Source organism: Solea solea, chromosome 15, assembly GCF_958295425.1.
Source record: "Solea solea chromosome 15, fSolSol10.1, whole genome shotgun sequence".
Classification (NCBI taxonomy): domain Eukaryota; kingdom Metazoa; phylum Chordata; class Actinopteri; order Pleuronectiformes; family Soleidae; genus Solea; species Solea solea.
The window spans coordinates 3,940,610-3,953,875 of record NC_081148.1 but is presented as its reverse complement, the minus strand read 5'-3'; the positions used below and the strand labels follow the sequence as shown (position 1 = coordinate 3,953,875).

The 13,266-nt window shown below is 42.3% G+C and overlaps 1 protein-coding gene across 8 annotated transcripts in view; it reads left to right on the top strand.

Annotated features, from left to right (window-relative positions):
* Positions 1-13,266, top strand: part of birc6 (baculoviral IAP repeat containing 6) — a 118,425-nt gene that overhangs the window by 21,477 nt on the left and 83,682 nt on the right. For 3 of the 8 annotated variants that reach the window (XM_058651726.1, XM_058651724.1, XM_058651721.1), the window contains exons 16-37: positions 16-182; positions 1,466-1,599; positions 1,694-1,855; positions 1,952-2,083; positions 2,233-2,330; positions 3,428-3,575; positions 3,696-3,829; positions 4,353-4,499; positions 4,592-4,779; positions 5,332-5,640; positions 6,319-6,418; positions 6,614-6,828; positions 6,914-7,122; positions 7,248-7,600; positions 7,705-7,924; positions 8,116-8,252; positions 8,424-8,558; positions 10,312-10,439; positions 10,601-10,732; positions 10,824-11,039; positions 11,137-11,320; positions 13,032-13,232. In XM_058651726.1, the coding sequence (XP_058507709.1) occupies positions 16-182; positions 1,466-1,599; positions 1,694-1,855; positions 1,952-2,083; positions 2,233-2,330; positions 3,428-3,575; positions 3,696-3,829; positions 4,353-4,499; positions 4,592-4,779; positions 5,332-5,640; positions 6,319-6,418; positions 6,614-6,828; positions 6,914-7,122; positions 7,248-7,600; positions 7,705-7,924; positions 8,116-8,252; positions 8,424-8,558; positions 10,312-10,439; positions 10,601-10,732; positions 10,824-11,039; positions 11,137-11,320; positions 13,032-13,232 (3,849 nt within the window). Of the gene's footprint in view, positions 1-15; positions 183-1,465; positions 1,600-1,693; positions 1,856-1,951; positions 2,084-2,232; positions 2,331-3,427; positions 3,576-3,695; positions 3,830-4,352; positions 4,500-4,591; positions 4,780-5,331; positions 5,641-6,318; positions 6,419-6,613; positions 6,829-6,913; positions 7,123-7,247; positions 7,601-7,704; positions 7,925-8,115; positions 8,559-10,311; positions 10,440-10,600; positions 10,733-10,823; positions 11,040-11,136; positions 11,321-13,031; positions 13,233-13,266 lie in introns of all 8 variants that reach the window. The other 5 variants (XM_058651727.1, XM_058651725.1, XM_058651723.1 and 2 more) reach the window with 4 other exon arrangements.

The following is a 13,266-nucleotide window of genomic DNA, read 5'->3' as shown; positions in this document are numbered from 1 at the left end:
CCCTGTCCCCTGCAGGCATGGCAGGAGGGAAGTACCGCTCATTCCTGGTTCACATTAAAGCAGTGAGTGATAAGAGTATGGAGGAGAATCCCAGGCCTTTGGTTCGAATGCCCAGTGCCAAGCCTCAGGGCACCAAAGGCCACTCGCTGTCCACCCTGCTGCAACGGGCACAGGCCTCCAAGGTATACATTCACACACTGTAGTTTTGTGGTGTTGTTTCATGTGTGGTTTTGAATGCAGCAATATGTCTTCAAAAAGCCAAAATGATCACATTCCTCTGCTGGTCAGTGACTGTCACAGGCTACCTGTAGCTGCCTGAATATCACACACAACTGAGCTCACCTACAGTCAGAGCAGCTTCTGGATACCCACACACACTATTGGGGAATGAGTTGTCAAAAGCTATTGGAGCAGGGGCGTTCCTCTTTTCACCTCCTCTCTAACAGCACACTTGTAACATCATGTAACATCAACAGCATGTATTATTTTTAGTGAAGCCACTGTAATTGACTTTTAGACTTGTTAGTTATAGTAATTGTAATATAATGTAAACATTTTATTTTAAGTCAGTTTTAGTTCACAAAAAAATATTTTTTAAATTATAAAATATTAAAATTTTATTTTAGGATAAAATGACCTGTCAATAACCTGACAAATGACAGCTCATATAAGTAATAAAATGATTATTCTGCCATTAATTTCAGTGTTGTATAGGAATGTTAAACAGAGTCAGTAGTTATGTTTACGTGGACACAAGTATTTAGAATAAAAGCCTGGTCATGTAAATATGTTCATCTGAAAACTTGATGTGCTTCAGCCGGAAACAAATTTCATTCCAACTGAGGAGGCGGTATATGCCCATCGTCATTCTGACTGGTTTTCATATAAAACAGTTGCCAAATATTAGATTTTTTTTACTCATTATTAACAAAAAAATAAGATGTAGCCCATCAACTCAAAAAATACCAACAGCACCAAAACAAAATGGTGGAGGTGGGGGTGGTCAGAGTTGTAATTGTCCCTCAACTTAATTAATCTTGTGTGCATTTGTTTCCACATGATGTGTCATTGTTCCTCTCCATCCATCTCCAGGACCTGTTTACTCCAGCTTTTCTTAAATGTCCTTAAACTAGGCTGATTTCTTTAAAATGTCTTATCAATTGTTTATTTCTATGCGCTAATGGGTGGTTGTTTCACATCTAACCATTTTTTTGTAATTTGTGTAAATGCAGATATTTATTGCCTTTCTTTGTTATTTCTGATGGAATTATACCCAAGTATAAAGATTGGCTCTTTCGGCATTTTTAAGTGAAGCTTTTTTATAATCTTATTCTTTGACATTTCTTCTAAACGTTTTTCAACACTGGGAAAAAATACAATATATGATTTTCTGCGTGTTCTGCAGTATTAATCTAGTTATTCTAGTACTGATTCACTCACTGGTTAATTCTTGATGTGTGTGTAGGAGAAGGTTTCTACAGTGAAAACCGAGACACCGACTCCTTCAAAGAAAGTGGAGAACATGCGCGGCTGTGACCTGCTGCAAGAAGTTTCAGTCACAATCAGAAGGTTCAAAAAGACGTCGATACCCAAAGAAAGGTCCGATCACTGATCACTTATGTGACATAAAATTATTTTGTTTCTACTGCACACACTGTGGAACTAACTGTCTCTGTGGTGCCGTGCTTTTCAGGGTCCAACGCTGTGCCACGCTGCAGTTCCCAGACTTTCATGAGAAGCTGCTGGACGGGCTGTGTCGGCATTTAGAAGGCAGTCTGGCCTCTGAACATAACCAGAGCCTTATCTTGGACATCCTCTGCTGGCTTGCTGGGGTTTTCTCCAACGGACCCTGCAGGTAAAATGGAGCAACACAGAGTATCATCCAGGACTTGCATTGCTTCCACTTTTAATGTTCTATGTAGATGAATAACATAAATGTTCATCTATCTAGCTTAAGGGAAGGAAAGGAGGGGCTGCTGGCAAAAACCCGGACACGGCTAACGGATATTGTGCGGGTGTGTTTCTTTGAGGCCGGTCGGAGCATAGCACACAAGTGTGCTCGCTTTCTTGCACTTTGTATCAGGCAAGTAACACAATGGATTTCAGCAGTGATGCTTTACAACCCTGAAACTTCTCTTTAACCCACACCTGTAATTTGCAAAGTTTGAAATGTGTGCAATTAATAAAATGAATCATAATGTAATGAGAACTGTGGTTTATGTCTCGCTGCAGCAATGGAAAAGGAGACCCAAATCAACAGGGCTTCAGCGTGAGTCTGCTCAAGTCTCTGCTCGACAATATGCCTTACTTGCCTGCAGCAGCAACAGGTGGTAAGTAACCGAACAGCAAAACGCACAGCACCTTTGCTTCCTTTATTTTTCCTCCATGACTCTACTGTTTTCATTTTAGTTGTAGACAAAGAAGGTTTTTCATTGAGTTCCATAGTAGTTGTGCCGTTCTGTGTGCTGTGGATTCTAGGGATGCACAATGCTGATATATCGGTAGTGCTTGCGCCGATAACCGATATAGATATATGTACATTTGTACGTAACTGCAGAGGTCATTTAGTCTCTTCTGTAGTGAAATTAACCTAATGTTCCATACTCATGTCACAGCAGATGTACATTTTCTTCATTTTACATAATAAATAATGGTTGGAGAGTACACCAGCATAGAAGTCAATGAGGTAATGTGTTGCGTGTTTACTGATATCCAAAAACACGTTTTAAAGCCAATAACAGCTGATAATACACATAATATCATGCATCATAAAGAATGATCTACACTTTTCCACAATGTATCTCCAACTGTAGAACTCATCATCCCTCTGTGTGGTAAACTTTTAAGAATTTCTGGAATCATATCTGCTCGTCTGTCTTGAGAAGAACTTTAGTTAACTGTCCCCAAGTGACTTAGATTTAGTCCTGAACATTGTTTGGAATAATTGGTAAGAAACCAAATCATCAAATGTCAAAACATGGGATTTTTGTAACCTGCATATGTGCAAATGAGTAAATATTTAACAGTCATCCCAGATACCATATCACAATATGACAATATCCTAAATCTAAGACCATATCTTGTCTCATGTGACAATATAGATATAATCTCGATATATTTTGCCAAGCTCTATATAAAGAGACAATTGGTCAACATCAAAGTTTTCAGTATCTCCATTTCACTTTCAGCAGCATAGAAAAGTTCTCAGAGCAAAATACATTTGTATCATCTTTAAAAATGACAGAATGTTGCATCTCGGCAACATGACACGAGTTTCAGACAAATCACTTCATGTCTGGTAGTCCACAGATGACCTCCCTAAATCCGGACACACGATCTTTAATCTGTTTTCCACATAATTCTTCATTTAAAAGGAAGTGACACATGTAAAGAAAGCTCCACGTCTCCCTGTCCTGTCTGCTTTCAGGCTCTGTGTTCTGGTACTTTGTGCTGTTGAACTATGTGAAGGAGGAGGACTTGGCGGGCTGCAGCACTGCCTGCGCCTCTCTGCTCACTGCCATCTCTCGGCAGTTGCAGGACCGCCTCACTCCACTGGAGGCACTGCTGCAGACCAGGTATCTCAACAATTAGAATTTCAAGAAGAGTGGCATGTCTGCTCTGTAGATCCATTGACATATTTTTCATAATGATGTTGTGGGAGGCTTCTAATAAGACAATATTCAATGTCTCTGCAGGTATGGACTGTACAGCTCTCCATTTGACCCAGTGCTCTTTGACCTGGAGGTCAGTGGTTCCTCTTGTAAGAATGCCTTCAACAGCAGCATCGGGGTCCAGTCGGATGAGATTGACCTTTCTGACATCTTGTCAGGTATGAATGTTATTATGCAGATTTTTAAACGATGCTCACTGTTGACATATTTCCGTAGTTTATAACTATGTCCTTATGATGCATGCAGAGATGTCCCGTTCTTTGCTACACACGCATAACATGGCTTGCACACTGTGGTTTTCTTGTCAACAACGTAAATGTTGTTCTGGGAAGGTGATGACTTGTTGTGCTGTTTATTGATGCACTGTGTAAATAAGAAGAAGTCAAAACTGGAATATGAATTGTTTTAAGTTAAGTTTGGCAGTGAATAAACACGTCCCCTCTCCAAATGTGTTCATTAGGTTACAAAGGATTGGAAGGTAGCCAAAAGACTTGATCAGTGACAGCAGATTTAATTCTGACTTCTTATTTTTTTGCAGATTTCTCAAAAATAATAGCTACATAGTGCCAAGTTACTGAGATGTACTGTTGCCATGCTGTTCAGTGGCAAAGAAAAAACATATGTTTGAAGCATACATCAGCTCAGCTCAGGTGTTCAGGTTTTGTGTTGTGTGTCCTTAAGGAAACGGGAAAGTGAGCAGCTGTGCGGCAGCAGAGGGCAGCTTCACAGCGTTAACTGGACTCCTGGAGGTGGAACCTTTGCACTTTACCTGTATCTCCACCAGTGACGGCACACGTGTGGAACGGGATGATGCAAGCATGTTTACTGGTAAACGATGTCTTCCACTGAACACATTTTTTATTGCTTATGATTTCACTCTTCGCACTGGTCATGGTCTGAACCTGTTCTCTTTGTCCCAGTGAGTACATTTGGCGTGACCCCAACGGTTGGTGGCCTGTCGACAGGACCGGTCGGTGAGGCATCGACAGCTTTGAGTTCAGCGGCCCAGGTGGCGCTCCAGTCTCTATCCCATGCCATGGTGTCAGCGGAGCAGCAGCTGCAGGTCCTGCAGGAGAAACAGCAGCAGCTGCTGAAGCTGCAGCAGCAGGTGAAAGAGAATTTGACACATACTCCTTTTTGCACTACAGGAGGTTATCTATGGAAACATGATGATACTGGGGTTGCTAGATTGGAGGTGTTTTTTAGGGCTGCAATTTAAGATTATTTTCATGACAGTGAATGTTATGTTCTCAATTGAGTAATTGTTTGGTTCATAAAATGTCAGAAAATATTGAAATCTGTTTTTCAAACTTCAAAACGATGATGTTCTCAAATGCCTTGTTTTTCCATAAACCAAAATGATTTAGTTTAATGATTTCTTTGTTAGTATGAAGCAAATGGAGCAGAAAAATATTCATGTTTAAGAGGGTGAAAAATCAGAGAATTTGTAAAAAAATAGTTTCCAAATGTGGGATTTTGTTAACATTGGGTTTGCATTATCACAATAACCATACTTATTAATGATGGTTATAGCTCTTTTCTGTTAAAACATTATCATGATAGAAGAACGTATCCACAACTCTTGGCTGCTAAAGTTTAGGGTATTTCTAGCCTTTGTTTCTCGTGGTGTGTAAGGAGTCTCTATTTGTGTTGACGACAGAAGGCCAAGCTAGAGGCTAAACTGCATCAGACGACCTCTGCAGCCGCTGCCGCCTCGGGAGTGGGACCCATCCACAACTCTGTGCCTTCCAACGCCTCCTCCACTCCCGGTTTCTTCCTTCACCCGTCAGACGTCATTCCCCCAACACCTAAGACCACGCCCCTCTTCATGACCCCTCCTCTCACACCACCAAACGAGGCCGTGTCGGCAGCCTTCAGCGCCGAGTTGGCTCACCTGTTTCCTGGCTCCATGATGGATACTGGGCCTGTCAACCTGGCTGCACACAAGAACTCACAGAAAGCCAAGCCGGTTAGTAATCTGCAGATTGATGCTCGCTTCCTTAGTTTTGCAAGATGGCATATAAAATATTAAACCACAGGAATAAGCCAGCGCACATATTTTTTGAATAATATGAGGTCTCTCTGTGCAGTTTTTCCACATCCACTGTGGCCCAGGCATTAGGGTTATCTTTATTATTATTAATTATCTGCTACTTTACTATGACTACAGCTCCAGTTTCAGTTTCATGTTTGTTTTTGTCCACAAGTCTTTTACTTTGAGACTTAAAGTATTTGCAGGACTACCAGACGCAGAGCTTCATACTTAATCGTCCTGGTATTTAGTTATTAGTATTTAGAGTATACAGACATGTTAAAAATGATATTATTAATTGCCAATTTTATAGGCCCTTTGTAAACAGACATGCCTTGAGGTTGTCATGCACTGTACAAGCATCCAGCCTGGCCTTGTTAGGCTGTTAAGTTCCTTCCTTTTTAACACTGAGAAGTTAAGTTTAGGCAAATTTAGATATGTCTTTGGCTTCCACTGTGATCTCAAATTATGTATCTGTTGGCAGTGTGGTGGTGATTAGGTAGTGAATACCAGAATAAGCCAGTGTTTCTGCAACTTAATTTTTTCCTCTTGTACAATAAAAGTTTAAATATCTTTTTTTTTTTTATTATAATGCTTTTCCTCTTTTCTCTGCAGAGTCCCATTGGCAGTGGTCTGGCTCTGGCCATTTCCCAGGCGTCTCACTTCTTGCAGCCTCCTCCACACCAGTCCATCATCATAGAGCGGATGCATTCTGGTACGTCTCACGACAGTATTTTATATTTATCACCCAGCTGGTAATTGTAAGTATCTACTCACAGCTAAATGTTTGGGAAAGTTGAATTTACATTGTACATAAAATCACGTTGTTACATTTTTTACAATTCATTAAGAAGCACAAAAATAACATTTATCTAAACATGAACTTCTTATATCTCTCCTTTCCTCCCAGGAGCTCGCCGCTTTGTCACGCTGGACTTTGGTCGCCCTGTCCTGCTGACAGATGTCCTGATCCCAACCTGTGGTGACCTGGCCTCTCTGTCCATTGACATCTGGACACTGGGTGAGGAGGTGGACGGCCGCAGGCTGGTGGTTGCCACCGACATCAGCACCCACTCTCTTATCCTTCACGACTTGCTGCCTCCTCCCGTCTGCAGATTTATGAAGGTTAGCAGAATGACTGACATGTCGCTTTTATTCCTCTGTACTTTAAGTAATTTACCACTAATTTTCTTTTTCCTTCAACCACCAGATCACTGTGATTGGTCGCTATGGCAGCACCAATGCTCGGGCAAAGATCCCTCTGGGCTTCTACTATGGTCACACTTACATCCTGCCATGGGAGAGCGAGCTTAAATTGATGCACGATCCCCTGCGGGGAGAGAGTGAGGCGGCCAGTCAGCCAGATGTAGATCAGCACTTGACCATGATGGTGGCGCTGCAGGAGGACATCCAATGCAGGTGAGATGTGGAGTTGGTATATCTGATATATATATATATATTATATATTAGAGCCCGAGCACCGACTGAAATGTGTCAGAGGAGGGACTTGACTTACCAATCCCCCTCCTGTTCCTGTTTACCAGGTACAATCTGGCCTGCCATCGACTGGAGACCCTCCTGCAGAACATCGACCTGCCTCCTCTCAACAGCGCCAACAACGCCCAGTATTTCTTACGAAAACCTGACAAGGTGGTGGAGGAGGACCAGCGTGTTTTCTCAGCCTACCAGGACTGCATCCAGCTACAGCTGCAACTCAACCTAGCTCACCATGCTGTCCAACGTCTACGTGTGTCTCTGGGCGCCAGCCGCCAGTCTCTCCCCACAGCTGGAGCTGTAGAGGCCCAGGAACTGGTTCACAACTCGTCCACAGAGCAGCTAAGGACAATCATCCGATACCTGCTGGACACACTGCTCAGCCTGTTGCACTCTAACAATGGTGAGCAGGGAATGGGTCACTTTAGTCAAACCTGTTAAAGATGGACAATCCTAAATCACACAGCCAACTGATGTTTTAATTCTGTCATACCTGTATGCTTTCAGGCCACTCTGTGCCCTCCGTGCTGCAGAGTACCTTCCATGCTCAGGCCTGTGAGGAGCTCTTCAAGCACCTTTGCATCAGCGGGACGCCTAAAATCCGTCTTCACGCTGGCCTGCTCCTGGTGCAGCTTTGTGGAGGCGAGCGCTGGTGGGGCCAGTTCCTCTCAAATGTCCTGCAGGAGCTGTACAACTCTGAGCAACTGCTTATCTTCCCTCAGGACAGGTAAATGCTGTCCCAGTTCTGACTTTGAAAGATGCAAAACGAGGTACCTGCATGTCAGACCAAAAGTAACATGACGTGTGTCGACCATTTCCCATAGTGAGACACTCACTAATGCTGCTCGGAGAACCTAAAGTTCATAATTTTCTCAATGTTGTTTCATTTACAATAATCTCCATTGCTCTTCGTCTCAGGGTGTTCATGCTCTTGTCCTGCATCGGCCAAAGATCTCTGAGTAACAGTGGTGTGTTGGAGGGTCTCCTCAACCTCCTGGACAACCTGCTCTGTCCTCTGCAGCAGCCACAAGCGGCAATGATGCGCAGGACTGAAGGTAAAGAAGCCATCACTGTTGTAGAACTTGTCAGATCAGTGACATGTTGGACATCTGAAGCTGGGAGTCACGTCTTTGTGACTGTGTGTTTTACTTGCATTGATTTATATTTTTGGCAAATTAAATTACAGGGTTTGTTAATGTGTGTGTGTGTGTGTGTGTTTGTTCCAGGTGTTTTGGATATTCCAATGATCAGCTGGGTGGTTATGCTGGTGTCGAGATTATTGGACTATGTAGCCAGTATAGAAGATGAAGCCTCAGGAAAGAAGCACCTTGGTGGGAAGGACCGGGAGAGAAGTTTGACAGGTAAAATGACAGGATTTCCCTTTTTATTTCAGTGAAACCTGCAAGTCTGGCAGAGTTTGATACAGTAAAGTTTTGTTTATTCCTTGCAACAAGTCATAATCCACAGACATAAAGCACTGACACAGACTGCCTTCTGTCCAATTACACAGACTTTTACACCATAGTCTCACGTCATATCTATGCCAAAGAGACCTTAATAATAATAGTCAGAAGTTAGATTCAGCAGTTAATGTCCTCGATAGCCTTAGTTTGTCTTCCTCAAGGTTTGAACCCAACCATAGCTGCTTCTCCTCAAAGTGCCATAATAACTTGACTTTGTGCCGTCTATGGATATTTGGGCTACATTCTTTTACTGAGTAAATAAATGTGAGACACATACTTAACAAATGCATGACTCCACCATCAGAACTGCTTTTTAAAGTGTTGAATAAAAGGAAAGCATGTCTCATAGTATGCTGCTGAGATTGCATTCAGGTTATAGTTAAATTCTGGACAGTGCATTTGAAATGGTAAAATAATATTTGTAAATATAAGTGAACACATTAGTTTATAATGAAAGAAAGAAATCCCCTTGTCTCTAAATAATCGGTCACTGCATCTGTCTAACAGACAAATAAATAAAAAAGATAAACAATAAAACACTGTGACGCTCCGTAACAGAACCCACTCATCAACCGTCATTATGTCTAATGCAATACTACACAAGCCTGTACCTGTAAACAAAAGCCCAGCAAAATCACAGACTCTCATACTGATGTGCTTCGTTTTTACTTTTTCAATACAAAGTTCTACACTCCATGCGTCACAAAATATAACAAAGCCTTTAAGAGATCAAAAGACGTATAATGAAAGTGAAAAAGTAAAAAGAACATCTCACACGTAGTTACTGCACTGCTCCAGTATTCCACCTTCATTAGCAATCTAATGGAGCCATGCAGTGAGGTTTGATAAGAGTGATTTATTTTATAATGCACATCTTAAATTTAGTTTTATTATGAAAAACAAATATATTTGTTATCACTCGCTGCCTGCCCGAGTTTAGTTCTCACCCGAGAATTTATTATGTACATTTTTTCACTCGCTACCCAGCCTTTTTGCGGGTCACCCGTCAGGTACCCGACCCGGTGCGGGACTCTGGTTAGAGGTTGCTCTTCATTTGTTTATTTGAATAGTTTAAATGTTAGGAGCCTTTGTTTGTTGTTATTGAGCAGTATGCATTTCTCTGCTTTTATAGTTCTAATCTATTTTGAGGGTATGTAGAGGTACAAGTGTGATGTCTAGCAACCTTTTACAAGATCTTGACTGTAATGTGCTTCCCTTCTCGACTACCTTAGTTTTATGCATTCAGCACTTCTATTCGAGGAATTTGAAAACATCTTACTTAAAGGGATAGTGTGGTTGCATGAAGTACGGACAAATCATTTGACTGTGCTTAAATCTATCACTGAAAACACAGCAGCCAGTAGGAACACAAGGAAAGACACATTTTAACAATAGGCTCGCCTAATAAAATCTACACTTAAGTCTACAGTATATAGTATAAACAATATGTTTGTTGTTAGACTTTCCAAAAACAAAATGGTGTTTGTGTCACTTTGTAAAGCACTGTTGCAACGATTGAAGCAGTTACTGAATAAAAACAACGCTGTTAGTAACGCTGTTTAACTGAACTATCCCTTTAATGGTTCAAGTTCAGGTTCATTCACCAGCTTCCAGTGACTGAATGTTGATTTTGTGGCTTCTGTCTTTAAAGGTATTCAGTGGAGCTTCATCAATAATAGCCTACAGTCTCAGAACCCCAGCAGGTCGTCTAAAAGCAGCAGCAGTCTGGACCGACTCTACTCACGCAAGATCCGCAAGCAGCTCGTCCACCACAAACAGGTAAATGTGTCTCACTCCATCACTAGGTTGACTGTCAAATGACAAAATAATACATGAAAGAAAACACTTTCCTCATCTTCGTTTGACATAGTGGCCTCCTCACAGTTCAAGGAGCAGGTGCCTCCGCAGTGCCTTTATTTAATGTGCCCTTTTCATTGTAGCAGTTAAATCTATTGAAAGCAAAACAGAAAGCTTTGGTGGAGCAGATCGAGAAGGAGAAGATCCAGAGCAACAAAGGCTCCTCCTACAAACTGTTGGTTGAGCAGGCCAAGCTCAAACAAGCGACATCTAAGGTGAGTGGCTCATCAAATGCTGCTGCTGCAGCACAAAGCCCACAAAAGGCTCATCTAACAGAGCACAATGTCCCTCCTTTTTCTTTTCCAGCACTTTAAAGACCTGATCCGCCTGCGGCGGACACCTGAATGGCCCCGCTCCACGCTGGACACCGAGTCTCCAACAGCCAAAGAAGCTCCTGAAGTAGAACCTCTGCCCTTCACTCTCTCCCATGAGCGCTGCATCTCTGTGGTGCAGAAGCTGGCCCTCTTCCTCCTCTCCATGGACTTCACCTGCCACGCTGATCTGCTGCTCTTTGTCTGCAAGGTATTAACCTGTCTCTTCTAAATACCGTAAATAAATACCGTAGACTGACTAGACTAACTTTTTTATAATAAATAAATTCTTTCCTTTCCTCCATCAGGTTCTTGCTCGGATAGCCAATGCCACAAGACCCACAATCCACTTGTGTGAGGTGGTGTCCGAGCAGCAGCTGGAGCGACTGCTTCTCCTCCTCGTGGGGACAGATTTTAACCGAGGGGACATCTCTTGGGGCGGAGCATGGGCACAGTATTCCCTCACGTGTATGTTACAGGACATCCTGGCAGGTTTGTGTAGTTCCTTAATCTGTTAGACCCTGATAAACACTGTTGGACTCCTTTAGGTCTTATGGAAGAATATTAAATCTATAGCCGTGCCGTATATCCACTGCAGCAGCTTTCTGCAGGGACCAGGGCCTTAATGGAAGTTTTTGCTTAAGAGTAATTCACGGAAAGTTTAGGAACTTTTGATGTGTCAGAGTTCTCTCTGTGATTAGAGTGTGTCTGTTTACAACAACACAATGTGTTTGTGTGTGTTGTTCAAAAATGAAGATTCCTGTTAGTGACCCTTACTCTGGCGGCATGTTACATATCTCTCTCTCACTCTCTTTTTCCTTCGGTTTATTGAGTTTTAAGTGACACAGGTATTAACAGTATAACCTTGTCAGTATTAGAAACATGTCAAATATAAGATACTGAGAAAAAAATAAAACAAGAAGAAAAAGGTCATCTCAACGTACAAAAAGAATGAGCAACTTTCAGAATCCACCAAAAGTATGTAAGTCACTGAGGGATGGCTCGTCTCTTCATCTCTATTATTTCAAGGAACATTTATTTTCCCTCCGTAATTCTGTCTTTCCAGAAAACTTGCCATAATCAAAGGCCAGAGTCCTTTTATGACTATGAACAAAATTTAAAGAACTTTTAAAAACTGCGATGAAGGGAGCAGCGAATGAGACTGAGCAGAAGAACTTTGATGTGTGTATTTTTTCCTGTTGAGGGCAGTGTTGCACCTCTTGGTGAAAAACGTGCAGGAAATGATTAGAAGAATAAGAAGAGAGGACAAGAAATACATTGCTAAGGAACTCTGAACTCTGGGGGGCAGCATTGCACCTCTCAGTGTACAGCCTGCAGGAAATTATTAGAAGGTAACACAGAGGCAACATTACTGATTCTTACTGCCATAGAACTGTGTGATTGGTGTGAAGAACAAGAAGAGAAAAGACAAAAGTGTCACAACATTGTGAAACAAGCAGGTCCTGTACATATTTCTCTATAAATTCTGGGATGTATGTCCCTCTGTCGCCAGGTTCCAGTGATGCACCTATAGTTTCACTGATTGGTCAGAATAAATGTGGTGACAGTGTCACTCAACCTGGGACAATCATTTTCCAGTGTTTCAAAGAAAATAATGTTGCTGAAGTGATAAACCTGTTGATGTTAGGAGTGAACCTGTAGCCAGTTATGTTGATGGCATTTCATTGTGGATCTGTTAGAACAGTCTATCTCGGGCACACATGTTCAACGTATGGCCCCAGACTGAAAACCAGTCTCATCTGGCCCACAACGTCCTCACAGGTTCCCTTAAGTCTGCTCAAGTGACAGATCAACGCTGTGATATTAGCGGTTGACCGAATCAGAGCTGAGATGAGAAACCGCCTCAGAAACGGATAAGTTGCCTCTGAATGTCTTTGTCTGATATGGGGAGACATGAAGAGATAATGTGCACTGTACAAAGTCAACCATTTATTACGGCCTTCTAGCGTCATAGAAAACAGAGGCTTAATTTTTATGCTTAAGCCTATGATTATATTTTCAGTTTATAACCCGGCTTGTGTCGGGTTATAAACTGCACAATTTTCGCACAATTTTGAAAGCGAATCATGACCCATGGAATCCACACACCTCTAGTGCACATGCTTGATTATAAATGTGGCCTCACACACTATATTCAGTATATTCTGAAGCAAATAATGACATGTCCCTTGTTGTGTCTCAGGAGAAATGCTGTCCCCAGGCTCTCTGGACGTCATGGATGAGGTGGGGGCTGACGAGGCTGGAGCGTCGTCCTCCTCAGCAGGGGCGGAGTCTGATGACTCCCAGCCTCAGGCCACACCCATCCCCCTGGTAGAGAGCATTGACGAGGCCCTGGTGCCTGATATCATCGCAGGTACTACTGGGACTTCCTCAGTATTTCAAAGTGCGTGGGTAGCCCCGTCCTCTCTTCACACTTC